The sequence below is a fragment of the Sus scrofa genome, chromosome 18 (genome assembly GCF_054392235.1).
Source record: "Sus scrofa isolate SSC_HxYL_T2T_F1_AM1 chromosome 18, Sscrofa_HxYL_maternal_Yorkshire_Landrace_v2.0, whole genome shotgun sequence".
NCBI classification, from domain to species: domain Eukaryota; kingdom Metazoa; phylum Chordata; class Mammalia; order Artiodactyla; family Suidae; genus Sus; species Sus scrofa.
In genome coordinates, this window is record NC_139400.1 from 60,091,821 (window position 1) to 60,119,304 (window position 27,484).

The window sequence follows — 27,484 nt, forward strand, 5'->3', positions numbered from 1 at the left end:
AGTTCTTAATGGAGCCTGCAAGCAGTGGTCGTAGAAGCATCTTTATTAAATTGCTCTTAAACACGTGTCTACACGTGCTGCATAATGCATGCCTCTTCCATTCACTAATAGAACACCATGAACCGTGCAGGAAGTCAGTAGCATTCTTAGAAGCATTTTTATCACGCTTGTTTTTTTTAAATTTATAATGATGTTTATTTTTTCCATTATATCTGGTTTACAGTGTTCTGTCAATTTTCTACTGTACAGCAAGGTGACCCATTCACACATACATGTATACACTCTTTTTCTCACATGATCATGCTCCATCATAAATGACTAGATGCAGTTCCCAGTGCTAAACAGCAGGATCTCACTGCTTATCCACTCCAAAGGCAATAGTTTGCATCTATTAACCCCCCCCAAAATATGGAACACTTCATAAATCTGTGTGTCATCCTCGCGCAAGGATCATGCTAATCGTCTGTGTCGAAGCAAGCACTTTTTTGTGTGTTTTTAGAGCCGCACCCACAGCATAGGGAAGTTTCCGGGTCAGGGGCTGAATCAGAGCTGCAGCTGCCAGCCTGCACCACAGCCATGGCAATGCCAGACCTGAGCCTCGATCTCTGACCTACACTGCAGCTCTTGGCAATGCTGGATCCTTACCCCAACTGAGCAAGGCCAGTGATTGAACCCACATCCTCATGGATACTTGTTGGGTTCTCAACCCACTGAGTCACAGTGGGAATTCCTTTCACACGTGTTCTTAATCATGTCTACACATTCTTTGCAGAATGAGTATAACTTCCGCTAAACGACTGTCACGTTTCTCATTGCAGCATTAAGTAACATTCTTAGAAACATCTATATTTCAAGTTTTCTCAAACACGGCGCTATGTGAATTACAGGTGAACTCCCAGTCAATGATATAACACTATTCCAAAGGCAGCAAGTACGTAGTGTTCTCAGAAACGTCCTTATAACAAGTGTCTTTAAACACTTCTCCAAATGCTTTGCAGATGGGTGCCACTCCCATTCACTTGTAAACAAAGAAAACAGTGTTTTTACTGTTTTACCCGCTAATTCTACAAGGATTAAATTATAACCCGATGCAGTTGTTGACCAGACATGCACTTGGAGAGGAAATTAAGACCATAACAGGATTCAGTGTGCTTTGGACAAGCAGGCCCCTTTAACAGATCTCAGGAAGGATTTTAACGAAACTGTGTTTCTCTGCATACACGGCAGCATGTGTGTAACACTCCTCCACGGCATAACACCTGCTGTCAGTGCAGAAGGCAAGTGCTGGTCTCGGAACAATCTTTATAAAATTCTTCTTAAACAGTTCTGTCCATGCTTTAATGAATGGGCGTAAATTCAGATCCCCATATAACATTGCTCTCAAGTCACCTGCCGAGCATTCTTTTTAGACACTTTTTTTTTTTTTTGATCTTTTAGAGCCATACTCATGGCATATGGAAGTTCCCAGGCCAGGGGTCTAATCGGAGCTACAGCTGCCAGCCTAGACCACAGCCACAGCAACGCCCGATCTCAGCCATGTCTGAGACCTACACCACAGCTCCTGGCAAGGAAGAATCCTTAACCCACTGATCAAGACCAGGGAATTAACCGGCTGCCTCGTGGATACCAGTCAGGTTCGTTACTGCTGAGCCACGAGGGGAACTCCAGACGTATCTTTATTACTTATATTTTTAAACACCTCTTGACAGGCATTGTAGAAATGGCGCCACTTCCATTCACCGAGGAAACACAGTTCTCCACTGGGCCAGCAAGCAGCGTTCTTAGAAACATCTTTATCACAAAGGTTCTTAAACACCTCTCTACATGCGTTGCAAAGTGGTGCCCCTTCTGTATCCCTGTTCTCAGTGCAGAATGTCAGCAGCATTTCAGAAACAGTCTTGCTACAGGGTTTTAAACACTTCTGCACATGCTTCGTAGAGCGGATGTAACCTCCTTTGAGTGACATAACCATGCTCTAAACACAGAAACCAAACAGTTCTAGAAATCTTTTGTGTTACAGTTGGTCTTAATCATGAATTGCAGAATGGGTGACAGTTCCTTTCTTTCATAGAACAATGTTCTCAGTGCAGCATCAGGTAGCTTTCTAGAAGTATCTTCTACTTTGTGTTCTTTCACTTCTCAACATGTGTTACAGGATGGGTGCCTCTTCCATTCAAGAAGAATTCTCTTCTATTCCTCCATATAATACAGTTTTCTCTGCAGCCAACAAATAGCAGGCACAGTAACATCTATTTATTATAGTTATGAAACTGCGCATGATTCGCAGAATAGGTATAAATTCCATTAAATGATATAATACTGTTCTCAACATAGGAAATAAGTGGTTTTAGCAGACATAGCCTTATTACAAGTATTCCTTTTTTCATTTATTTAAAACAAATTTTATTGGGAATTCCCACTGTGGCTTAGTGGGTTGAGGACCTGACATAGTCTCCATGAGGATGTGGCTTCAAACCCTGGCCTCGCTCGGTGGGTTAAGGATCCAGCGGCGCCGCAAGCTGCAGCGTATGTCACAGATACAGCTTAGATCCAGTGTTGCTGTGGCTGTGGCGTAGGCCTCAGCTGCAGCTCTGATTCAGTCCCTAACCTGGGAACTTCCATATGCCACAGGGGTGGCCTTAACAAAAAATTTAAAAAATAGGTTTTATTGGCATATAGTTGACTTAAAAAGTTGTGTTAGTTTCAGATGTACATCAAAGTAAATCATATATATATATATATATTTATTTATTTATATATTCCTTTTTGGATTCTTTTCCCATATAGGTTCTTACACAGTATTGAGTAGATTACCCCGTGCTATACAGTAGGTCCTTGTTACATATCAATTTTATATATAGTAGTGTGTATATGTCAACCCAACTCTCTAATTTATCCATACCACTCCATATTTCCCCTTTGGTAACCATGAATTTGGTTTCAAAATCTTTGAGACTATTTTTGTTTTGTAAGTTCTTTTGTATCATTTTTTGTTAGATTCCACATATTAGTGAACTCATATGATATTTGTCTTTGCCTGACTTACTTAGTATGATAATTTCTAGGTCCATCCGTGTTGCTGCAAATAGTATTATTTCATTCTTTTTTATGGCTGAGTAATATTCCATTGTATACATGTACCGTTTCTTCTTTATCCAATCTTCTGTTAATGGATATTTACATTACTCCCAGTCTTGGCTATTATAAATAGTGCTGCTATGAACATTAGGATGCAAGTATCTTTTTGAATTATGGTTTTCTCTGGATATATGCCCAGGAGTGGGATTGCTGCATCACAAGAGCCTCCATACCATTCTCCATAGTGGTTACACCAGCTTACATTCTCACCAACAGTGTAGGTGGGTTCCCTGTTCTCCACACCCTCTCCAGCATTTATTGTTTGTAGATTTTTTGATGATGGCCATTCTGACTACTGTGAGGTGATGCCTCATTGTAGTTTTGATTTGCATTTCTCTCATAATTAGTGATGTTGAGTATCTTTCCATGCATTTTTGGCCATCTGTATGTCTTCTATGGAGAAATGTCTTTAGATCTTCTGCCCATTTTTTGACTGGGTTGTTTGGTTTTTTTGATATTGAGCTGCATGTGTTGTTGGTAGATTTTGGAGATTAATCCCTTGTCAGTCACTTCATTTGCAAATATTTTCTCCCATTCTGTGTGTTGTCTTTTTTGTTTTGTTTATGGTTTCTTGTGCAAAATCTTTTAAGTTTAATTAGGTCCCATTTGTTTATTTTTGCTTTTATTATCATTGCTCTAGGTGATGGATGAAGGAAAATATTGCTGTGATTTATGTCAAAGAGTGTTCTGCCTATGTTTTCCTCTAAGTTTTATAGTATCCAGTCTTATGTTTAGGTCTTTAATCCATTTTGAGTTTATTTTTGTGCAGGGTGTTAGAGAGTATTCTAATTTCATTCCCTTGCGTGTTGCTGTCCAGTTTCCCCAGCACCATTTATTGAAGAAGCTGTCTTTTTTCTCCATTGCATATTCTTGCTTCCTTTGTCATAGATTAATTGACCATAATTGTGTGGGTTTATTTCTGGGCTTTCTGTGCTCGTCCACTGTTACGAGCCCTCTTTTACAGTTTTCTACATGCACTGCCAAACGGGTACCACTGCTATTCACTGTTGTAACACCATTCTCAATGCAACACGCAAGTAGCTTTCTTTAAAAAACATCTGTATTGTAGGAGTTCCCTTCATGGCTCAGCAATTAGTGAACCCGACTAGGATCCATGAGGATGCGGGTCCCATCCCTTGCCTTGCTCAGTGGATTGGGGATCCGGCGTTGCCGTGAGCTGTGGTATAGGTTGCAGACATGGCTTGGATGGCACGTTGCTGTAGCCGTGGTGTAGACCAGTGGCTACAGCTCCAATTGGATCCCTAGCCTGGGAACCTCCATATACTACAGGTGTGGCCCTCAAATAGCAAACAAACAAACCAAACAAACCAAAAAGCCCCCAAAACCCATCCATACTGCCATGATCATAAACAATTTTCTAATGCATTGTAGATAAGGGGCCATTTCCATTCATGGATATAAGACTGTTTTCATGCCAGCAAGCCAAGAAGAAGCATCTTTATGACACGTTTTTCCTAAACGCTTCTATGCATGTATTGCTTAACTAGTGCCAATACCATTCACTGATACAACAGTGTTCTCCAGGCAGCCAGCAAGCGGCACTTTTAGAAAGGTCAAACAAATGTTTTTAAACTCTTCTCTACATGAATTGCAGATGGTGCCACTCTGACTCACCCGTGTAGGTTGTTCTCAAGAAAGAAAGCTAGTGCCGTCCTTAGAAACATTTTTCTTACAAGTGTTCTTAAATACTTCTCCCAGTGCTCTGAAAAATGCATGCCACCCTCATTGACTGCTAGAACTCTGTGGTCCAAGCTGCAAAAAAAAGAAACACTGTACTTGGAAACATCTGTATCCCAAGTGTTTGTCATACTTCGCATGCATCCCAAACTGTGTTCTGCTTCCATTCATGACCTCAACACAGCAGGCAAGTGGTTTCTTAGAAAAATCTTTAACATAAGCACTCCCAAACACTTGGGTACAGGCACTGCAGGGTGGGTGTAACATCCATTCACTGACCGAACACTGTTCTTGATGCAGCAAGTATTAGTGTTCTTAAGAATTCCTTTAATCCAAGTGTATTTAAACAGCTCTGTATGTGCGTGGTGGATGCCAATAACTTCCACAAATAAAAGCTAATAGAAACGGTTCTCAACTTGGCAAGTTGCAATCTTTATTACAATTGTTCTTAAATTCATGTCTCTACGCATTACAGAAAGGTGGTAAGCTCGGTTCACTGCTGTGACCCTGTTCTCGACACTGCAAACGTCATAGCAGCTAGATACCTAGGTGTGAGCAGAGAAAGGGGGGCACCAGCCAGGTGGCAGGAAACCATGCATCTTGTAAACAGTGGGGGTCCATGGGCAGAGAAAGGCAGGAACCTCCAGACTGACAGGAAACCACACAATCTGGGTGATAAGTGTCCTGGAGGCTGACAAAGAATGGTGGGAAAAGGCGGGACTCTTCAGCCTCCCAGGTAACCTGCTGCTCATTATGCCCTCATTACAATAAAATTAGCCTTGTAGGTAAGAATTATCCATCATGCACCAACACCATGACACTTCCAAGCAAAGCTAAATAAAGACAAAAAATCCCTCCTACCCTCCAGGAGGGTGGAGCTGGAATGAAAATCAGGGAATATGGGAGTTCCCATTGCGGCTCAGTGGTTAATGAACCCAACTAGTGTCCCTGAGGACTCGGGTTCAATCCCTGGCCTTGATCAGTGGGTTAAGGATACTGCGTTGCCATGAGCTGTGATGTAGGTCGAAGATGTGGCTGGGATCCCGCGTTGCTATGGCTGTGGTGTAGGCAGGCAGGCAGGCAGCTATAGCTCCAATTCGACCCCTAGCCTGGGAACGTCCATTATGCCATGGGTTCGGCCCTAAAAAAAATAAAACAAAAATAAAATGGCTACACTCTTTGTGATTCCAATATTGACAGAAACCTAAAACTGCTCTAAGAAAAATTCAATCTTTATTTATTTTTTTGTCTTTTCTAGGGCCGCTCCCGTGGCATATGGAGGTTCCCAGGCTAGGGGTCAAATTGGAGCTGTAGCTGCCAGCCTACGCCAGAGCCACAGCAACGCAGGATCTGAGCCGAGTCTGTGACCTACACCACAGCTCACGGCAATGCCAGATCCTTAACCCACTGAGCAAGGCCAGGGATCGAACCTGCAACCCTGGATTTGTTTTTTTTTTTTTTTTTTTTGTCTTTTTTGTTGTTGTTGTTGTTGCTATTTCTTGGGCCGCTCCCGCGGCATATGGAGGTTCCCAGGCTAGGGGTCGAATCGGAGCTGTAGCCACCGGCCTACGCCAGAGCCACAGCAACGCGGGATCCGAGCCTCGTCTGCAACCTACATCACAGCTCACGGCAACGCCGGATCGTTAACCCACTGAGCAAGGGCAGGGACCGAACCCGCCACCTCATGGTTCCTAGTCGGATTCGTTAACCACTGCGCCACGACGGGAACTCCAGAAAAATTCAATCTTAAAAAAAAAAAAAAAGTATGGGAGTTGCTGTGGCTGTGGTGTAGGCCGGCAGCTATAGCTCCGATTTGACCCCTAGCCTGGGAACCTCCATAAGCCGCGGGAGCAGCTCAAGATAAGGCAAAAAGACAAAAAAAAAAAAAAAAAAAGCATGCTGCCAAAAAAAAAAATAAGAAAAAATATATGGACTGTCTCAGAAGGTTGTTTAATAAAGATGGTGTGTTTTTCTAGATTTTTTGTTGGTGTGAAATTTCTCAAAATTTATAAATTTGAATTTGTGTTTTTAAAATCTTTTTTTTTTTTTTTTTGCTTTTCAGGGCCACACTTGCGGCATATGGAAGTTCCTAGGCTAGGGGTCAAATTAGAGCTACAGCTGTTGGCCTACCCCACAGCCACAGCAATGCAGGATCTGAGCCGCATCTGTGACCTACACCACAGCTCATGGCAACACCAGATCCTTAACCCATTGAGCGAAGCCAGGGATCGAACCCGAATTGTCATGGATCCTAGTTGGGTTTGTCAACTGCTGAGCCACAAAGGAAACTCCCTAAAATCATTTTTAATAAATGTCCACTTCTACGCCTCATTTTTCATGCATAAGCTTGTATTCTTTTCCTTAAAGGACCACCTTCCACAAAATGGATAAACTGGAGGTTTATGGGTAAAGTGGATAATACTGCACCCGCCTCCCAGGCTTCAGTGTCAACCTCCCTTTAGAAATACAACCCTCCTCAGTTTAACGCTCCTCTGACACGCCTGCGAAAACAGTCAGCATTGAGAATATACTCTCTTAGCTTTTATTTACATTCTATTTTTTTTCCATCTCCCTAGCCAGCCCGCACACCCCATCATGGACCCGTTCACCTATTCATTTGTGCATGAAAAACATGGATCTGTCATGAATCTGTCATCTGCCTTTCACTCTGTTCCTAGATAGGCCCGGATTTCCAGAGTCCAAGGTTACTGGTTGCCTAGGAGATGCCTGCTGTGGATGATACTCATCCTGGGCTTAAAGAAAGCCCCCCCCCCCCCCCCCCCCGCTTCCCTCCCCAACTCACTTCTGATATCTCAAACTCCTCCCTTGGGTCTCTCTCCAGAACTAAGAGCAATCACCCCTCCCTCCCCACACCCACTGGGTGTTCTAAAGATCGGGGAAATTGGTCCATAAAATGTGTTGAAATTGGAGTTCCCTGGTGGCTCAGTGGGTTCAGGATCCAGGGTTGTCACTGCTGTGGCTCAGGTTCCTGCTATGATGTGGGTTCGATCCCTGGCCCAGAAACTTCTGCATGCTGCAGACCCAGCCAAAAAAAAAAAAAAAAAAAAAAAAAAAGTGTTCAAATCAAGAAACTGTTGCTAAGGAACTGTTGCTAAGGAGCCAAAGCGCCCATGTTATTTCTTGCTTGGAATCCTCTACCACTGCAAATAAACTGTTCTTTCAATACAGAGGAATCCAAAGCAAGTGCTTTTTCCCTTTATTCTTTGAGTGTTGAAAGGTCCGTCCCCGATGTGCTCAGGGACACCTGGAGCTGCTGGGACAGAGCATGTGGGGGCCTTGGCGGCGGGTCTGCTGCCTCACTGGGCAGTGGCATCATCAACCACAGGAACCAGGCCCGGTCAGACAGGGCAGCAGGCTTCGTGCAGGCGGCCACGCACTGATTCAACAAAGACACTTCGAATCTTCTCCAGCTGGAAGCCCTTGCCATTCTGGGAACACGAAGATTTCCCAGACAGTGTAAATCACATGCTACCACTTCTGTGTATTTTTCTTTTTTGGGCTGCACCTACAGCATATGGAAGCTTCCAGGCAAGGGGTCAAACTGGAGCTGCAGCTGCCAGCCTACACCACAGCCACAGCAATGGCAACACCAACACCAGATCCCAGATATATCTGAGAGCTATGTCACAGCTTGTGGCAATTCTAGATCTTTAGCCCTCTGAGCAAGACCAGGGATTCAACCAGCATCCTCATGGATGCTGTGTTGGGTTCTTAACCCACTGAGCCACAACGGGAACTCCCATTTCTCTGTATTCTTTTTAAAAGGACAGAGGAAGAACCTGTGCCAGAACCCACTTTATTTGAATATGGTTTGATACATGAGACATGCATTTAAACATTGTGCTAAGTGAAAGAGGCCAGACACAAAAGGCCACCTAATGCATAGTTCCATTTATATGCAGTGTTGAGAGTAGGCGGATCCACAGAGAAAGGAGATTAGTGGCTGCCAGGTATATGGTCAGGCCACTCCAGGTGGCTGTGCTCTTGCTCTCTGCCCATCCCTGCTCGCAGGCCCTGCTTCCCTCGCATCGCCAGCCAACCCTCTTAATTATAGGGCTTAATCAGGAACTGCCTGCGTGACCGGTTTCCCTGGTAACTGATGAGCCAGCCTGAGGTCAATTCCCCTCATAAATGGGAGTCTCCTGCTTTCTTAAGCAGGGAAGTTGGCTGTCGCGTTCTGTCTGCGGTTGGCCGTGCGTGGTGGAGATGCGATCCAGGACCCTTTGCTTCAGACATGTAAGATCCCCCATCTGCTAAGCCACTGGTGTCGCTGTCACTGTCCCCGGGCTCTCATTTCAGTCCTGAGGCTGGGCAATCACAAGGCTTGCAGGCCTGCGGGGTGCAGCCCCACAATTGGTGAGCCAGTCAGGAAGCTGAGGAAACTCCCACCAGCTCCACAGCGCTGGGGAATAAAGACAGCAAGGGAGAATCAGTTTCTTTGCAGTTTAAAAGTAGCAGCCCTGGAGTTCTCTCGTGGTGCAGCAGAAACAAATCCAACTAGCATCCATGAGGACGCGGATTCAAACCCTGGCCTCTTGCAGTGGGTCGAGGATCCGGCATTGCCGTGAGCTATGGTGTAGGTCGCAGATGCGGCTTGGATCCCACATTGCTGTGGCCCTGGTGTAGGCCGGCAGCGGCAGCTCTGATTTAACCCCTAGCCTGGGAACCCCATAGGCCGCAGGTGCAGGCCTGAAAAAAAAAAAATAAATCAAAATAAATTTAAAAATAAAAGTAGCCCTGCACTCGTGGCTCCTCTGACTGGTGAGTAGAGACCAATGCAAGGACCCAGTTTATCTACCAAATATTGGGCGTTGCCAGGTCTGGTGAGACAAGCGAAACCCCAACCACTACACCTGAGCAGTTAGAGACACAGCATTTAGGGACATTACATCAGGAACAGGCTTGTGTGTCGGATGCGGCCGCTTACCTGCCAGGGCTTGTTTGGGGCCTGGGGCCACAACAAAGCCATAAAAGAGTAGTTTTGGGGAGTTCCCGTCGTGGCTCGGTGGTTAACGAATCTGACTAGGAACCATGAAGTTGTGGGTTCGATCCCTGGCCTCGCTCAGTGGGTTAAAGATCCGGCATTGCCATGAGCTGTGGTGTAGGTCACAGACACGGCTCCGATCCCTTGTTTCTGTGGCTGTGGTGTAGGCTGGTGGCTACAGCTCCGATTCGACCCCTAGCCTGGGAACCTCCATATGCCACAGGTGCGACCCTAGAAAAATACAAAAAAAAGGTAGCCTTGGGCTTCTGGTCCCAGGGATGGGGCAGGGTCATGAATGAGTGGGTGGAACCACAGCGGGATGCCGCCTACAGTGTGTTACCACACGTGGGAGGCATTACAAGAGGTTGAGCGATGTGAAAAACCAGGGTTTGGGGTCTAGAACAGCTATGCAGGACATACAGGACCCCCATGGACCCTGAGCGTGACCAAGCAACCCACTCTACTGACCATGAAGCTCAGGGATGGGCTGATACAAACCACACACCCAGGCGTTTCCACCTGCCTGACAACCGCACGGCTGCCGGGCTCACCGCAAGGATAAATGGACCTAAAACAACTGCCACGGAGACCCGCTCTCAGCACACGGACCGGGAGTCTTACTCAAGCCCTGAGATTGCACATCCCAGGGGCAGTCGTCCTGTGACGAAGCTGTGTGAACGCACAGGCACCTAGTCAGCGCCTCCCGAGTTAAGGCTGACCCCCCAAGCGCTGTTGTTGTTTATTGATCAGGACAATAACTCCTTGGTAAATTTTTGCCAAGGGACCTACCCCAGGGGAGCACATTGTAGATGGCCCTGGGTGTTCCCAGTGATTTGGGTTTGCCACCCTCTGGGGACTAGGATTAGAAAGGGACTTGCAGGTGCCACCTGTCTTCTACCTGCACATCTCAGCACCGTTCTATCAACCCTGTGGTCTGGGGTTATAGCGCCTCTCCAGTACTGGGTGCCAGCTGTGGGCACAGTGGACGGCTGCGCGGTGACTAAAGTCCAGGACAAAACCACAGGCAGGGGTGGGGTAAGCTCAGGATGCTGTCCCCGCTTGTATTTTGCTGAATGGTCACGACCTCCCCTGTATCGTGCCTGTTAAACGTCTTTTTTCCATCCCTCGACTGAGCGGAGGGCAGCTGTTCACGGACTGGGCGACAACAGTGTCCTCACTTGAGAGGAGTCTCCTTGCTGGGTCTGCAGGGCGACGCTCATGTCACCCGCCTCTGGGCTTCTGTGAATTATCCACCCCATAAGCGCCTGGTTCCAAAGCTGGCCCACCCCCTAGGTGACTCATTATCATCCTGGGTACCTTACTCCTGATACTCCGTGGCTATTGTTGTCTGTATTGCATTTGTGGCATTTGGTTGCAGGGACCCTCCCCCAGCCTGACCCCAGGGATATGGCGGGAGGGGGTGGGCCAAGATTGTAAGGGGGGTGCAGGGTGTCTAGGGGTGAAGTGTGTGGTCAGACCACTCAAGACGGCTGTGCTCTTGCTCTCTGTCCATCCCTACTCAACCAGGCCCTGCTTCCCTCACATGCCACCCAAGCCTCTCAATGACAGGGCTTAATCAGGAGCAGCCTGCAGACTTACCCCCTGCCCCAGCTGCTGGTTTCCTGAGGTCAATTCTCCCTATAAATGGGAGCCTCTTTCTCCCCCGAGGTGCCGAGATTGCTGCCCTTGGCTGTGCATTGCGGGGTGTCCCCTTAGGACCCTTGGCTTCAGATGAGTGGGATCCCCTGTCCAAAGAATGCATTGATGTCTCTGCTGCAGTCTCTGGGCTCTTTCTTGGCCTCGAGGTTGGGCAATGATGAGGCCTAGAGGCCTATGGGGTGCAGCCCCGCACCAGGGAACAAGGAAAAAGCGAGAGTGACCGTTTGATGGGTAGTTTCTTTGCGGGGATGGTTTGGAACTGGATAAAGATGGTGGTTGCTCAGCACGGCGCACGTACTAATGCCACTGACCTGTATACTCTAAAGTGGGGAAAGTGATGGAGAGGCGTATTTCAGCATGGATAAGCCTCATGACAGCAGACGGGAGAAATGGATGGACAGGAACAGCGATGGGAGGTTTCCACCATGTAACTCCTTCTGCTTGGGATTTCTGGGACTTAATGAGCCCATTCTTCTCAGCCTGTGTGGATGTAGAAGATTGGAGACACACGGAGGCTTCAATATCTTGATGAGCCATTTAAACAGGAGCACTGCTTTGTTATCCCAGAAAAACGATTCATGGTCTACAAGTCTGGAGAAGCAGCAGAGTCTGCAGACAGGCAGCAGCAGACTGAGCTGATGCCTGTGCAGCTCAATTAGCACAAAATCGCCCCGCGCTGAGGCAGAGGGGACCTGCCGAGTGGAACCGCCCCGTTTGGGACACAGAAAGCAAGGAGTGGGGACGGCACTATCCTTGTGTAAATGCAGATTTCATCCCTCGAGTCGACTGTTACACGGGAGGAAGGCCAACCGCCCCCGCCTCTCCCTTCCCCGCCTGGCTCCCTCGCTAAGCTGCCTGCCATCCCTCTCCTCGCCTCCTCGCCAAGTGGTTCATTAGCTGTGATGACATCCTGCTTTTTCCCACAGTCAAGGTGGCTTCGCCCAAGAAGTCTGCTTGAGTTGCTTATTCAGCCCTGATGCCAGCCTTCACATGGAGACACTCTGACAGGTGGGGGCACCACGCATACACAGCTGCTGGGGGCAGGCTGCCCTTCCCTGTCCTCTGCCTGGGCTTTGAAGTTTGTCCACTCACCTCTGCTCTGTGCATTCCTTCCTTTGAGGCTAAAGCTCCTTCCTAGAACAATCTGTACTCCCTTTACTCAAGGAGGAGATGACCCCTGCCCCCTGCCCCCTGCCCCCATCCAGACAAGCATTTGAGTTGTAAATTTAGTCCTCGCCTAGAATTCTTTTCTTTTTTTGTCTTTTTGTCTTTTTTGGGCCGCACTTGCGGCATATGAATGTTCCCAGGCTAGGAGTCGAATCGGAGCTGTAGCCACTGGCCTACACCACAGCCACAGCAACGCCGGATCCTTAACCCACTGAGGGAGGTCAGAGATCGAACCCACAACCTCATGGTTCCTAGTCGGACTCGTTTACGCTGTGCCACGACGGGAACTCCTCACCTGGAAATCTGAATCAAATGCCGGGCTGTGAACAGGAATTCAAGGTCCCAGGAGAGGCTAGATACCTGTAATTTCATCCTTTACTCTCTGAGCTGCTGAAAGCTAGTCTTCTGCCCCATGGCAGCATCCCACGGCAATGCGGCGATTGTGAAAAAAGACACTGCTCGCTAGGCGGGGTGCACCCTGGAGGTGGGTCAGCACTGGTTCGGGTGAATCTCTTGCGCCCCCAAGTGGAAGAAGGAGGTACAGAACGGCTAATGCTTGGCTCTGGCGCTCTGTCTCTGGCTTTGGGTCTCACATAGAGCACAGGTGGGCCCTGCCGTGGGAGCTTTTCCTCCGTGTGAAGAAATCCACCAGGGGTTCTGGGGGGTTCCAGGATGGAGCAGTGAGCAGCCTCTTTCTGTCATGCTTTTCTGTGGCCGCATCCTCATTTGCAGCAACTCTGCATTCTTGCCCGACTTTTTCTGCTACCTCTGGTCGGAGCTTTCTAGATCCCAAGATAAAGGAAAAAGCCCTTTACTTCCTGGCCCCAAGCTGCAGCCTCTTGGCATCTGTATCCACGGTTTCTCCTGAAAGGTGTATAAACCCTCATTCTTTCAGAGGCCCCTGCATTCTCTCTACATTCTCCAAGCAAACCTTCTTGGGTTCTGAAGGTCAGTTCTGTAGATCAAGATTCATCAGGAAGGTTAGCTTGAAGTCTCTTCCATAAAAAGAAGGAAACCCTATTTTCTGGCCCAGAGTACTGGTCCCGGGTTGTTACGATAACCCAGCGGTCACCAGGTGAAGGCTTCTTTCTCTCCAAGGGGACAGCCCCTCTTCCGGTCTCCGGCCTGGGGTGAAAGTTGGGCTCTCCCCTGCCCCCCTTTCTCCTCAGGGCTGCTCATCCTGAGATGCAGTTTGACATGTGCTACCTTCTTGCTCCAAGTCCCCCTTGCAAGGATTCTGAACATTATCTGGTCCTGGAGTTCCCACTGTGGTGCAGTGGGATAAGAATCTCACTGCAGCGGCTCGGGTCACTGTGGAGGTGTGGGTTCAACCCCTGGTCTGGCACAGCGGGTTAAAGGATCCGGTGTTGGCACAGCTGCAATGTAGGTTGAAGCTGTGGCTTGGATTCAGTCCCTGGCCTGAGAATGTCCATATGGCTCAGGTATGGCCATTAAAAAAAAAAAAAATTATCTGGCTCTACCCCCTCTTTTAAGATACGGAAAAGGAGTTCCCCTTGTGGCTCAGTGGTAATGAACCTGACTAGTATCCCTGAGGATGCAGGTTTGATCCTTGGCCTTGCTCAGTGGGTTAAGGATACGGTGTTGCTGTGAGCTGTGGTGTAGGTCACAGACGCGGGTCAGATCTGGCATTGCCGTGGCTGTGGTGTAGGCCAGCAGCTGCAGCTCTGATTTCGACCCCTAGCCTGGGAACTTCCATATGCTGCAGGTGCGGCCCTAAAAAGATAGATCCACACACACACACACACACACACACACACACACAAACAGCTAAGCTTAGAAAAGTCAATTGGAATTAACAAAAAGAAATTTAAGGTGCCCGAACCTACTCCATCCAGGGGCAGAGCTGGCCTCAGTCCTGGCTGAGGATGAGCACAGGCCCTTCCTTCTGCCTAGAATGCCCTTCCCTCCAGTGCCTGCCTGCACCTGCTGTGCTTCCCGGCCTTCAGGTTTCAGCGCGTTCTTTAGGGAAGCCTTCCCTTTGCCTAGAAAATCTTCTCCCTCCACAAGCTGCTCAAGCCTCTTCGTAGCATTGTTCATAGTTGACCTGCAACATTTCTTACTTGAATAAAGTTTTTTCCTGACCAGTCCTCAAGCATCAAGAGAATTGGACTTGCCCAGGAACCACCTGACCTTATTAAAATGCCAATTCAAAGCCCGCAGGCCTGGGGCAGGCCTGGGAATCTGTGTCCCTAACACGTTCCCAGCCCAAGGCTGCCGGGCAGCATACACATGTTGATATCAAGAGTTTAGCTCCCTTGAGTTTATTGCCTTCTTTTCTGCTCCAATTCCTACTCGTTTCTTTTGCAAAGAGGTTAGTCTATTTTTTCCCTCCAAACCCTCAACCTCAGTCCCCAAGGGTCTCCTTCCTTAGCGTCCCCTCCCCCGTGTCTCTCCCCCTCCGGTGTCACCGAGACTGGAGGGCTGGCTTGTCCAGGGATTTTCCCCCAAGAGGCTTTCTCTTGAGGAAACTTAGTATCATGGGCTAATATGTTCCCTTTTTCCACTTGATTCCTTCAGGCAGGAGGGCATCAGGCAAGAGCATATGGCTGGCACTTCCGCAAGAAATCCTTTTCTCCTTCCCAGCTTTGGGGACCAATTAAACTAGAGGAGCAGGAGAGAGATTACCTGTTTTAAAAAGCCTCCGTTTTATTATGAGGAAGCTGCTTGGGGAATGCGGTCGGGACCGACAGCCAAAGGGGTTTGCCCACCTGTCCTGAGAAACTAAACTCTTCCCCAAAGCCGGTGGGCACCCGTTGCAAAGGAAGTACCTGCCCAGTCTCCCCCCCGTGTGGACAAGGGTGCATCCTGGGCGTGACTGGGCTTTGTGGGCCCCCGTGTGCTCCATCTCCCGTGGCTTTATCCACGTGGCAGGTTGTTGTGCCACGTGAGACGTGGGTGAGCAGCAGAGAGGGGCCACGAGGGGCAAGGGCAGCATGTAAATTACCTTCCTCCGACAGAAGAACCCCGGCCCCGGCCCCACCAGCACAGCGGGAGAAAGGGCTTCTTCCTCCCAGCTGGACAGAAAGCCTGCTTTGTTCTGAAACCTCAGATCAAAAGATCGCTCTTTCCTCGCTAGATTTTCCAAGAAAGTCAAGAGCGCCTTAAGCCCCGGGTTGGGGGGGAAGGAGGGTCACCATTGTGGGGCACTCTGACCAAATGGCTGGGGGATACTGGTGGCGTCTTTCTCTTTTTTTAGTAGGGATCTGTCACTGCGCTTTCTTCAAATCTTTTCAAAGTCATGTTTTGTTTGCACACAACTTTGAAGGTTACTTCCCGTTTGCAGTCATTAGAAAGTACCCATGGGGTACAACACGCCCTCCATCCAGCCTCTCTTACCCCAAAGAGCTCAGACCCGCCCTCCTCTCTGTCCCCCTCTACTAGCTTGTTCTCTGGGTGAGTCTGCTGCTTTTGTTATGTTCACGAGTTGGCGGCCGCTCTACTTCTGCGAGAAATTGTGATGGGGGTAGGGTGCAGCCCTCAGAGGCAGGAATATTTGGGTGTCGCACTGGTGGGGGTAGGAGGGGATACCAGGGTGGCCCCAGCTGCCCCAGAGCAAGGGGAGGGCCGCTGTAACGGAAGAGTAAGAAAGAAGCAAGCCCGCTTGTTGGTCCACCTTCTCTCCCGGCCCTTTTCTCCTGTCCCTTCTCCCTTTGCGGCGCCTTCCGATTAAATGAGTGGATGTGAATCCTTGACCAAACACAAACCACGCTTGAGGGGAGCAGTTACCAGCTAGTCATCGCCGAGCCCATGACAAACATTCTCTCCTTGGCCGCACTTAGGCAGGTGCCTCTGAACCCTCCGCTCAACTAAGCTTTGACCTTTGACCTTCCCGTCTGCCTTGGCATCACCCCACTTTGGGGAAGATCCTACCAGGTCCCTCAGTTTCTGCTCAGATGCCTCCTCCCTCGCCCTCGGCATCTGATCATCCCGGCCTCACGGTTTCGGTCCTCGGCTTGTCCCAGCTGCATCTTTCTCATTAGAGAGCTCTCCTCTCCTCACCAGGTGCCAGGGCTTCCAGGGAGCAGGTCACACAGTTCAGAGAAACTGCACCACAGGCAAGGATGCTGCAGGTCAGATCTGTCAAGCAGCCTGGTTCACCTTCCAGTGTCTGGCAAGACCTGTGCCCATCTCTGAATTCGCATTTTGCATGGGTTCCCCATGTGTGGGAGTGTATAGATGCCATTTTTAAATTTTTAATTTTATGGCCACACCCATGCATATGGAAGTTCCTGGGCCAGGGATTGAATCTGAACCACAGCAGTGACCTACACCGGATCCTTTAACCCGCTGTGCTGGGCCAGGGATCCAACCTGTGCCTCTGCAGCAACCTGAGCTGCTGCAGGTGAACTCTTAACCCCTTGGTCCACAGCGGGAACTCCTATGTGATTTCTTTACGCTTTTGAGAGAGGACCGGTAAGGACCAAAACAGACACAGGAAAAAAAGGGGGGGATTTGTCATGGTGATACGACCTGCTGGCCTGCCTTCAGCAGGAACCTTGTCGAGTCAGAGTAGCCAGAATTCCCCTCATCCCTCAGGATTCCGCTCAGTAATTTTTCATCCACGGACCCCCCACTCCCTGGCTATCAATTCCCACTGGCCCACGCTGTGTGCAGAACTGAGCCCAGTTCTACACTGAGGTCTCTTTCCCCCTTTTGCAATCGTCCTGAATAAAATCCGCTTCGATGACTTTACTGGCCAGCTTTGGTTTTCTTTGATACACACCCTACCTCCAGTATCAGAAAAGGCCTATTTTTCTTTTTTTTTTCTGTCGTTTTAGGGCCACACTTGAGGCATACGGAGGTCCCCAGGCTAGGGGTCTAATCAGAGCCTCAGCTGCCGGCCTACACCACAGCCACAGCAATGCAGGATCTGAGCTGCATCTGCGACCTACACCACAGCTCACGGCAACGCTGGATCCTTAACCCACTGAGCAGGGCCAGAGACTGAACCTGCGTCCTCATGGATACCAGTTGGGTTCATTACCGCTAATGGGAACTTCGTTTTTAGGATCCCCAACACCTGGCAGAGTCACCCAGAGTCGGGGTGGGGGGGATAAAATTCCTAAGGTAGGGAAGAGGGTTCAAAGCATGGTTTCATGGTGGTTTAGTGCACGAGCGGGGTTTCCAGGCTGGTTCTGCTGTTATTCCCTATCTGCTATTTACTATCGGGGTGACTTCAAATGAAGTTTTCCAATACACTGAGGAAGACAAGCCTGGTTATACCCATCCTACAGGGTCGCTGGGGAGAGCAAATGAAATCTGGCACCTGCCAATTACCACTGTGGCGCAGTGGGTTAGGAATCCGACTGCAGTGGCTGAGGTTGCTGTGGAGGTGTAGGTTTGATCCCTGGCCTGTTGCAGTGGGTTAAAGGATCTGGCTGTAGCTCGATTTTGATCCCTAGCCCAGGAACTTCCATACGCCACCAGTGCAGCCATAAAAAAGAAAAAAAATATGGGCATCTGAAGCCTTCAGCTGTGCCCAACCACGTGCATCCCCAACCAAGCATCCCTCCCGACACGGCCCGTGACCATCAGCAAATCCGGTTTCCCCCAAGACACGTTTAATGGTAAGACCAGAAAGGAAGCGCAATTCTCCACGGAAACCAGGCTCCGTCTGCCTGGGCACAGCCGCGATGCCCCCTCCCCTTACTTCTTCGAGCAGCAGTGCTTCTGGATCTCTCCCGCCAGCCACAGGCAGTGCAAGATACGTTTCTTCTCGGCGGCCAGCTCCTTTTCAGAGACCTGGCCCAAGAGTTTCTGGACAAATATCTTTTGATCCTTCAGGAAAATATTCTTATTGATGCCTACATTTGGCATATTCTCCAGGGACCCAGACTTGAAATGGAAGCTTAAATGTCTGTTTCGCTTGAGGCCAGGCGCCTTCTCCTCAATCCAGGTCAGTGGGCTGTGGAGGCAAGAGGCACAGTGTTCACTTCACCAGGGTGCCCGGGACAGGTCTTTACTCTGTGCCCACCTCCCTGCAGTTGCAGCATCGGGACCTCCCCCAGCCTCCCAAAGGCTCCGCGCTTGTTTCCAATTCTGCCACCAGCTGGGGATTCGGTCGATGATTTTAGTGTGAACACTGGTTTGTTATTCAGAAGTTTTGTGAATATTGGCTTATTATTCAGAAATTTCTACCCTGAGCCTTGCGGATCCCTCTAGAGGGTCCAGACCTGAGATTCTACGCACCTGTTGTTTCCAAATGTAGGTGCATTTTTACGGGAAAGGATTCTTAGTGTTCTTTTATCTGCTCTCAAAGCGGTCTCTGACCCCACACACATTCCAGAAAGGCCCAGACGCCCCCTGCCTGTTCACAAAGCACCCCTTTCCACCTCACATTTGTCCCCCAGCTTAACGTCAGTGCTCAAAAGCATCCTCGGACAGGGTGGGCTCCACTTCTCTAAACTCCCTTTCTCTGGGTTTATCTTTTCCGTCCTTCCGGTAGAGAAGGGGTGTGTTATCCGCTTAATGAAAAACAGGGAAATCTCCTAAGTAAGCAGCTTCCTAAAATAATATGACAGGAAAAACAAAATCTGCTTTCCAGAGTTCCCACTGTGATGCAGTGAGTTAAGGATCTGGTGTAGGTCGAGGCTGCGGCTCAGAGTCGATGCCTGGCCAGGAACTTCCATATGTTGCAGGTGTGATTGAAAAAAAAAAAATCTGCTTTTCAAAAAATGTATATATATATACACAAAAAATGTATATTTTATATATATATATATATATATATCTTTTTAGGGCTGCACCCATGGCATGTGGAAGTTCCTGGGCTAGGGGTTCAACTGGAGCAGCAGCTGCCGACCTACTCCACAGCCACATCAATGCCAGATTCTTTTTTTTTTTTTTTAGGGCTACACTGCAGCATATAGAGGTTCCCAGGCTAGGGGTCTAATCGGAGCTGTTGCTGCCAGCCTACACCACAGCCACAGCAATGCCAACAATGCCCAGGCTCTTAACTCACTGAGTGAAGCCGGGGATCAAACCTATGTCCTCAAGGAGATTATGTCAGGTTCTTGACCCACTGAGCCCCAACGGGAACTCCCCCCAGTGCCGGGTTTCAAAAGCTAATGGTACCCAGCCTTTACAAACGTTCTGGAATGTGTGACCAAAGATGAGTATGAGTACTACTTATTCACTACTCTATTTTATACTCTAAGAGAAGCTCTCGTGTCCTTCCATGTGACATGGGGTCTTAGAGTCTGAAGGAATGCGAAATGCCAGGATGTTTCCTCCACCTCAATTTCTAATCAGAAGAAATAAATAATAAGCATACAGCTTTACCTCTACGTGGTGCTGGTGGCGTGAGATTAAACACGCAATTTGCAAAGTGGAAAGTATTCCTCGGATGCAGTTATAACATGGTATTTGCCATCCGTCCCAAGCCCTCAGCTGATGCTCACCTTCCCTTTGCAATAACGAGCCAGCCTCTGCTGACTTGTTTCCTGTCTGACTCCTACTCAAAGTCCAAGACTGAGCACAGCACCTGCTCTGAGAAGCGCGATCTGACTTCTCCCAGTTCCTCTTCCCTGCAGGCCCCTGAGCTCCCCCCAGCTCTGAATAGAGGGGGCTTCACCTGTCCAGGGACAGTTCTGCCCATGGCTGCAATTCTACCCCGCACACAGCCAGCATCGCAGCCGGGGGCCACACTGCCATCTCTCCACAGGCGCTGCTCTTCCTTCATCTGTGACCCCTGCCTTTCCCTTGCAAAGAGGAGATGCCACAGACACACACGGGTCAGGCTCCCCCGAGGGATCCAAATCCTTTTCTCTTTTTGTAAAAATCCAATGGCCTGTTTCTTTTATTATCAACAGCCCCACCAACCAGCATCACAGAGAAACACTCTCAGACTATTGCTGCTTTAAATATTTTGCACAACCCAGATATTTTTCAAGAAAAATTATGAACAGATTTTGGTTTAAAAAGACTTGAGGAGATCCTGTTGTGGCTCAGCGGAAAGGAACTCGATGAGTAGCCAAGAGGACATGGGTTCAATCCCCAGCCCCACTTAGTGGGTTAAGGATCCGGCGTTGCTGCAAGCCGCAGTGTAGGTGGAAGGCGAGGCTCAGACCTGGCATTGTTGTGGCTGTGGTATAGGCTGGAAGCTGCAGCTCTGATTCAACCTCTAGCCTGGGAACCTCCATAGGCCACACCTGCAACCCTAACAAATAAATAATAAAAAGTCTTGTTATGAGAAGTAAGCAGAACATTGTGGGAACAGTTCAACAGTATGATGTGATGATTTAAAAAACAGCTGGGCGTGTGACAAGCCAGCCGAGTACAGAGTTAATGACAGGACCTAGGTGGGGGCTGTATGTGTGCTCACAGCAATGTTCTTCCCACTTTATCACATATCTGACACTTTCACAATGAAACGCTGGGAAGACTTCAGGTCACAGACTGGATTCCTGCTCTTCTATCGGATACTGCTCCCCTGTGTGGCTTAGACAGCTGCTCAAATCCATAAGCCTCTCGTTTTTTTGGCCGCCCCGCACGCAACACATGGAAGCTCCCAGGCCAAAGATCAGATCGCGCTGCAGTTGCAACCTAAGCCACAGCTGTAGCAATGCTGGATCCTTTTTTTCCCCCCTCTCTCTCTGTCTCGTAGGGCCGCACGCACCCATGGCGTGTGGAGGTTTCCAGGCTAGGGGTCCAATTGGAACTGTAGCCGCCAGCCTACGCCAGAGCCACAGCGACGGGATCCAAGCCACATCTGTGACCTGCACCACAGCTCACGGCAATGCCAGACCCTTAACCCACTGAGCAAGGCCAGGGACCGAACCCATGTCCTCATGGATGCCAGTCGGGTTCACTAACCCATGAGCCACAACAGGAACGCCAATGCTGGATCCTTTAACCCACTGTGCCAGGCTGCAGATTGAACCTGTGTCTCGGCATCGCAAGCACCACCAATCCTATTGCACCACAGTGGGAACTCAAGCCTCTCTTTGCTTAACCTTACATGGTTGCCAGGAGGATGCCACAAGGCAACCCAAGTGAAATCCCGGCATTGGCAGAAGCTGGTGGCCCTTCTGTGGTCAGTGGCGGTGGGGAGGGGGGCGTCTAGGTGCCTGGGCACCCCCCACCCAGGCTCCCCCTCCTTCCTTTTCCTTCTTACAGCTCCTCACGACCTACCTTTTGTTCTCTGTCTCCAGACACACCGTCATCTTCATGTACTGATCCTCCTTCCGCTCTTCCAGAGTCGCAGACACAAGGGACAGCTCCCCAAAGAGGGAGACCAGCCAGGTCAGGCGAGAGATGCCGCTGAAGGCGGGGAAGCCAAACCGCCCCTCTTCCAAAGGGCCAGCTGTGGGGAACCAGACACGGCGGGGCCTGGAGGTGAGGGGTTGACAGCTGGCGGGGGGGGGGGGTGTGCATGGGGAGACAGGGAGCGAACAGATGTGGCTGCGGGATCGGGGGATGCAACCACGCCATAGGACGTGGGGGTGCGACTTGACTAATTCGGATGCGGACTTTCAAAGAGCGTCTCCCCTTTTTTTCTGTATATTAAATTAATTGTTTGTTAGTAAAAGAAAATATTTTATTGGAAACTGCAGCCCATCTTGCCCACAGGTTAAAAAAGTTTCAGGCTTCAATGTGTGTGTGTGCTGTATATATTATATATAACATATATGAATACACACAAATAGGTACATTTATATCCTTTTCACTTAGAGCTTTAAAGAAAAGAAGAATCAAGGTATTTTAGCCCCTCAAGCCTATATACCTATAAGTGCCATATAAATAGCCCTGTAAATGGTAAGAGGGTGAAGGCCTCACGATAGCTGTGAAAATCAGTCATCACACCCTATGTCAGTATCAAGAAATGGACACGGTGTTAAGTGTCTTCTTAGCCTCCATCACCTCCAGTCCATCAAAAGGGCATCTCTGTAAGAAACCGTGTGTCCATACTGCTCCCCTCTGTCTCTAGTCTAAAGCTGAAACATAACCTAGATTTTAAAAACTTCATACCTGTTAACATTGCTCTATAAAGGAAGGATTTCTTACAACTTTGATATGGACTTAAAATAATTCATAATTATGAGGATGTTCTAAAAAGGGTAACATGTTATATAAACAAAAGCCAACAAAAGATGGTCCATTTCCCAGACGACATGGTTGGAACGACATGATGCTTGGACCTAAGCATCAGCCTTACAAAAGCAAGGCAGCCCCCTCTGGGGTGGTTATTAGCTGCTTTTGTTCCCTCGGGAGCACTGAGCAGCTGTCACGAATCTGAGCCAGGGAGTCAGAGGCCTGAGCTCCAATCTGCCTGCCTCTGCCACGGAGGTGGTGGGTCAACTTCATGAAGCTACTCACCTCTGTGAGTTAAAAAGTCTGTATGGGAGTTCCCGTCGTGGCTCATCCATCACGAACCCGACTAGTATCCATGAAGACTCGGGTTCAACCCCTGGCCTCGCTCAGTGGGTTAGGATCCGGCGTTGCCGTGAGCTGTGGTGTAGGCTGCAGATGTGGCTTGGATCTGGCGTGGCTGTGGCGTAGGTCAGCAGAGGCAGCTCCGATTCAACTGCCCCCTGGCCTGGGAATTTCCATATGCCGCCACGTGGGGCCCTAAAAAGACAAAAAAAGAAAAATAATAGTAAGTGTGTACAATGGGGGTAGGAAAGACCCACTTTATAGGATGAGCATATGAATGGACAGGAAATGATAAGGTCGTGTCCACTGAGCACAGTTCCTGTGCAGATGAACGGTTTCCTATTACTCGTTGCCGCATCTCTCATTTTCTCTCATTGTTTTAAAGAATGAAGACAGCTTTGGAAATGAGGTTCCCCCACATTTTCTGGAAAGTCAGGAAGGGAAAGGATGAAGGTTTTACCACCTGACGCCCTCACGACTTCCTTTCTAGGGTGAAGGCCCCCAGCAAAGGTGACCCAGATGCCTTAGGGTAGAGACAGACTCAGGGGCCTACTCAAAGGACAGGCAGGGCTGGAGGCCCCAGAATGTTCATTTCGTTGCTGATGGAGCTGCTCAAAGAATGACCAGCATAGAGTAAACAGCTCACTACAAGGTGGATCAAATATTCTGGTCACAGCCAGTGTCTTTATAACACATGAGAGGAAGAAGGGGCTATGCATAGTCTGTTTGCTCTACTGAGCATAAAAATGCTCTCTCCTCTAAGAACCTCTCAGTCCTTTTTTAAAAAGAGAGGTTTCATTTTCAACCTCCTGTGGAAAATAACTTCCAATTTCTTACGATTTCATGAGAGGAGCTCCCACTGTGGCGCAGCGGAAATGAATCTGACTAGGAACCATTAGGTTGTGGGCTCGATCCCTGGCCTCACTCAGTGGGTTAAGGATCCTGTGTTGCTGTGGCTGTGGTGTAGACTGGCAGCTATATCTCTGATTCGACCCCTAGCCTGGGAACCTCCATACGCCACAGGTGTGGCCCTAAAAAGAAAAAGAAAAAAAGAAAAGATTTCATGAGAGAAAATTCTGCCTAATAGTTTGGGCCGGAAGCCTAAGTGTGCTTGAGATTTTTCTCACACAAGCTTTACCCAAGGCCCTCTGAGCGATCAAAGGAAGAAAAGATTTCTAAAAAACCTTCAGTCTAGTTGATTTCCAATGTTGTGCTAATTTCTGCTGTATAGCAACGTGGCTCAGCCACACACACGCATCCCTTTTTACATTCTGGTCCACGATGGTTTATCATAGGATATTGACTAGAGTTCCCTGTGCCACTGTGTGGGCCCTTGGTGTTTACACTCACCCCTAGACCAGTTTGCATCCGCTAACCCCAGCCTCCCAGTCCTTCCCTCACCCAACCCCCCGCGCCTTGGCAAGAACAAGCCTGCTCTCTATGTCTGTGGGTCTGTGTTCTGTTCTGACGACACGTTCATTTGTGATACAGAAAAATAGGTATTGTCTGCGGATGAATGGGAAAATTACATTGGCCCTCAGTCTTTGGCAGCAACGAGTCCAAGCGCACACCCCGGAGGGCTAGGGAAGAACCTAAGCGTTACCTTCTGGCCGCACCAGTTTCACATGAGCGGTCACCCCGCCCGAGACTGACCTGTGAAGAGGAGAGACCCTTTCAGCAGGTCCTTCCCCACCACTTCTTTTTTCAGGAACGCAAACTCCTCCATCAAGAGTTCAACGTGCTCCTCATGCAGGACTTTCCCTGTCGTGACAAAGACGGAGTGAAAAAGGCAGCCGTCAGCAACTGTGCTCATTTCCCATTTTCTCACTGTTGGGAAGGGAGGGGTAATTGACACATACAACTGTATATATTTCAAGTGTACGTGTTGATCAGACACACATGCACTGCGGAGCGACTGCCAAGATGAAAACACGTCACAAGTCATCGCTGGACAGTCCACTTGTGTGTGTGTGTGTGATGACCATGCTTGAGGCCTCTCAGCTGCTTTCAAGTGTGCGAGTCTCTATTATTACTGATAATAACCACGCTGTAACCACATCCTCCAAATGTGTAACTGGAAATCCGTACCCTTTGATCATAAGCCCTGTTCCCCTTCCCCCGGCCCAAGGCAACTGTCATTCTCATGTTTCTATGAAACAGCCCCCCCCCTGTTTTTTTCTTTTCAGATTACACATCTAAGTGAAACCATACAGTATGTGCGTGTCTCTGTCTGACTTTCTTCACTTGGCAAAACGCCCTCTAGGTCCACGCGTGTTGCTGCAAACAGCAGATTTCCTTCTCCCCGTGGCTGAGTGAGAGTCCGGTCTCTCCATGAGCCGCATTCTCTCTGGCCCTCTCCTCTGCCGAAGGACTCGTAGGTCGTTTCCCTCTCTTGGTGGTTGCAATGCTGCCATGACGAGGGGTGTGCCTCTGTCTCGATGATGTACCGATTTCAGTTCCTTCAGACACACAGGCAGGACTGGGATCGCCGGATCCCACGGTAGTTCCATCTTTAATTTTTTGAGGAACCTCCACCCTCTTTTCCGGAGTGGTTGCACGAACCTACACTCCTGCCAACAGTGCACAAGGGTTCGCTTTTCTCCACATCCTCGCCAACCCCTGTGATCTCGTCTTTTCTTCTTTTTACAGCTGCACCTGCGGCATATGGAGGCTCCCAAGCTAGGGGTTGAATCGGAGCTGCAGCTGAGGCCTACGCCCCAGCCCCAGCCACACCGGATCCAAGCTGCATCTGTGACCTATGCTGCAGCTTGTAGTCATGCTGGATCCTTAACCCACTGAGTGAGGCCAGGGCTCAAACCCACCTCCTCATGGAGACTAGGTTGGGTCCTTAACGCGCTGAGCCACAATGGGAACTCCATCTCTTGTCTTTTTGATAAGAGCCATTCTAACTAACAGGCGTGAGGCGATATCTGGTGGTTTTGATTTGCATTTTCCTGGTGATTAGTGATGCTGAGCACATTTCCAATTATCTGTTGGCCATTTGTATGTCTTCTTTGGAAATACATGTATTCAATTCCTCTGTTCATTTTCTAATTGGATTATTTGCTTTTTGGCTCTTAATTTTGTAAGTTTGTTATACTTCAGACATTAACCCTTTATCAGATAAACAGTTTACAAATGCTTTCCCCATTCTGTAGGTTGTCACTTTATGGACTCTGTTTACTCTGCTGAGCAGAGGCTCTTGAGTTTGACACAGACCTATGTTTATTTCAGCTTTCACTGCCTGTACGATTGGTGGCTTAGCCGAGAAATCACTGCCAAGACCAATTCAAGGATGTTTCCCTGTTTTCTTCTGAGAGTTTTACAGTTTCAGGTAAGTCTTTTTTTTTTTTTTAACAGCTTCCTTTGGCTTTGATACATCTGGAGATAATTTTCGTGAATGGTGTAAGATAAGGCTCCCGTTTTCCCTATGTCATTGATTGGAGAACTTACCCTTTCCCTGCTGTGAGTTCTTGGTGCTGCTGTCAAAACTGAGTTGACCGTATATGCATACGTTTATGCCCAGGCTCTAGAATCTGTCCCATTGGTCTTTGTGCCTTTTTTTTTTTTTAAGTTTTATTGAAGTACAGTTGATTTACAAGGTTGCGATAATCTCTGCTATACAACAAGGTGATTCAGTCATACATATGATGTGCCTGTTTTTACACCAGTACCACACTTTTTTTTTTTGTCTTTTTATGGCTGCTCCCATGGCATATGGCGTTTCCCAGGCTAGGGGTCAAATCAGAGCTGTAGTCGCTGGTCTACACCACAGCCACAGCAATGCAGGATCCAAGCCATGTCTGTGACCTACACCACAGCTCACGGCAATGCTGGATCCTTAAGCCACTGAGCGAGGCCAGGGATTGAACCTGTGTCCTCATGGAAGCTAGTCATATTTGTTTTCGCTGAGCCACGATGGGAACACCCCACAATTTTTTTGATTCTTACAGCTTTGTAATATAGGTTGAAATCAGGTGGTGTGATGCCTCTAGCTTTGTGTTTCATCTCAGGGATGCTTCTGTTATTTATGGTCTTTTGTGGTTCCATACAAATTTCAGAATAGCTTTTCTGTTTCTGTGAAAAATACCGCTGGAATTTTGATATGGACTGCGCTGAATCTGTAGATTGCTTTGGAGAGTATGAACATTTTAACAATACCAATTCTTCCAATCCAAGGACACAGGTTATCTATTATTTGCGTCTTGAATCTCTCTCATCCGTGTCTTCTAGTTTACAGTGTACATATCTGTCATCTCCTTTGTCAAATATCCCCACGTACTTTATTTTCTTTTGAACGTGCTGCAAATGAGATTTTGTTCTTAATTTCTCTTTCAGTTGTTAGTATATAGAAATGCAACTGACTTCAGTATGTTACTATGGGATTTTGTAACTTTACTGAATTTATTCATTCCAACAGTT

The 27,484-nt window shown here is 48.5% G+C and overlaps 1 protein-coding gene, 3 long non-coding RNA genes and 1 pseudogene across 6 annotated transcripts in view; 2 read left to right on the forward strand and 3 right to left on the reverse strand.

The window, feature by feature from the left end:
• Positions 1-402: 402 nt before the first annotated feature.
• LOC146395092 (U6 spliceosomal RNA) lies at positions 403-471 on the reverse strand (annotated as a pseudogene).
• An 8,168-nt stretch (positions 472-8,639) lies between these two features.
• On the reverse strand, positions 8,640-13,111 carry LOC106506868 (uncharacterized). Its single transcript, XR_001302486.3, has 3 exons — positions 12,963-13,111; positions 11,812-11,980; positions 8,640-9,259 (listed from the first exon to the last, which is right to left on the reverse strand). It is a non-coding gene; the product is annotated as an uncharacterized LOC106506868 (long non-coding RNA).
• On the forward strand, positions 9,011-17,380 carry LOC110257557 (uncharacterized). 2 transcript variants are annotated; one of them, XR_014833253.1, is made up of 3 exons: positions 9,011-9,093; positions 11,369-12,508; positions 15,206-17,380. It is a non-coding gene; the product is annotated as an uncharacterized LOC110257557 (long non-coding RNA). The 2 variants fall into 2 exon arrangements; XR_002340342.2 differs by having other exon boundaries at positions 12,427-12,508.
• Positions 17,381-18,232: 852 nt separating this feature from the next.
• BLVRA (biliverdin reductase A) overlaps positions 18,233-27,484 on the reverse strand; it is a 52,720-nt gene continuing 43,468 nt past the window's right edge. For both annotated transcript variants that reach the window (XM_003134889.5, XM_085004873.1), the window contains exons 6-8: positions 24,716-24,823; positions 21,821-21,992; positions 18,233-18,593 (exon numbers count right to left, since the gene is read on the reverse strand). In XM_003134889.5, coding sequence (XP_003134937.2) covers positions 18,335-18,593; positions 21,821-21,992; positions 24,716-24,823 — 539 coding nt within the window. In that variant the 3' untranslated portion in view covers positions 18,233-18,334. The remainder of the gene's footprint in view (positions 18,594-21,820; positions 21,993-24,715; positions 24,824-27,484) is intronic.
• Positions 21,886-27,484, forward strand: part of LOC110257518 (uncharacterized) — a 36,302-nt gene continuing 30,703 nt past the window's right edge. Inside the window, exons 1-2 of the long non-coding RNA XR_014833252.1 lie at positions 21,886-22,024; positions 26,297-26,396. This is a non-coding gene — a long non-coding RNA (uncharacterized LOC110257518). The remainder of the gene's footprint in view (positions 22,025-26,296; positions 26,397-27,484) is intronic.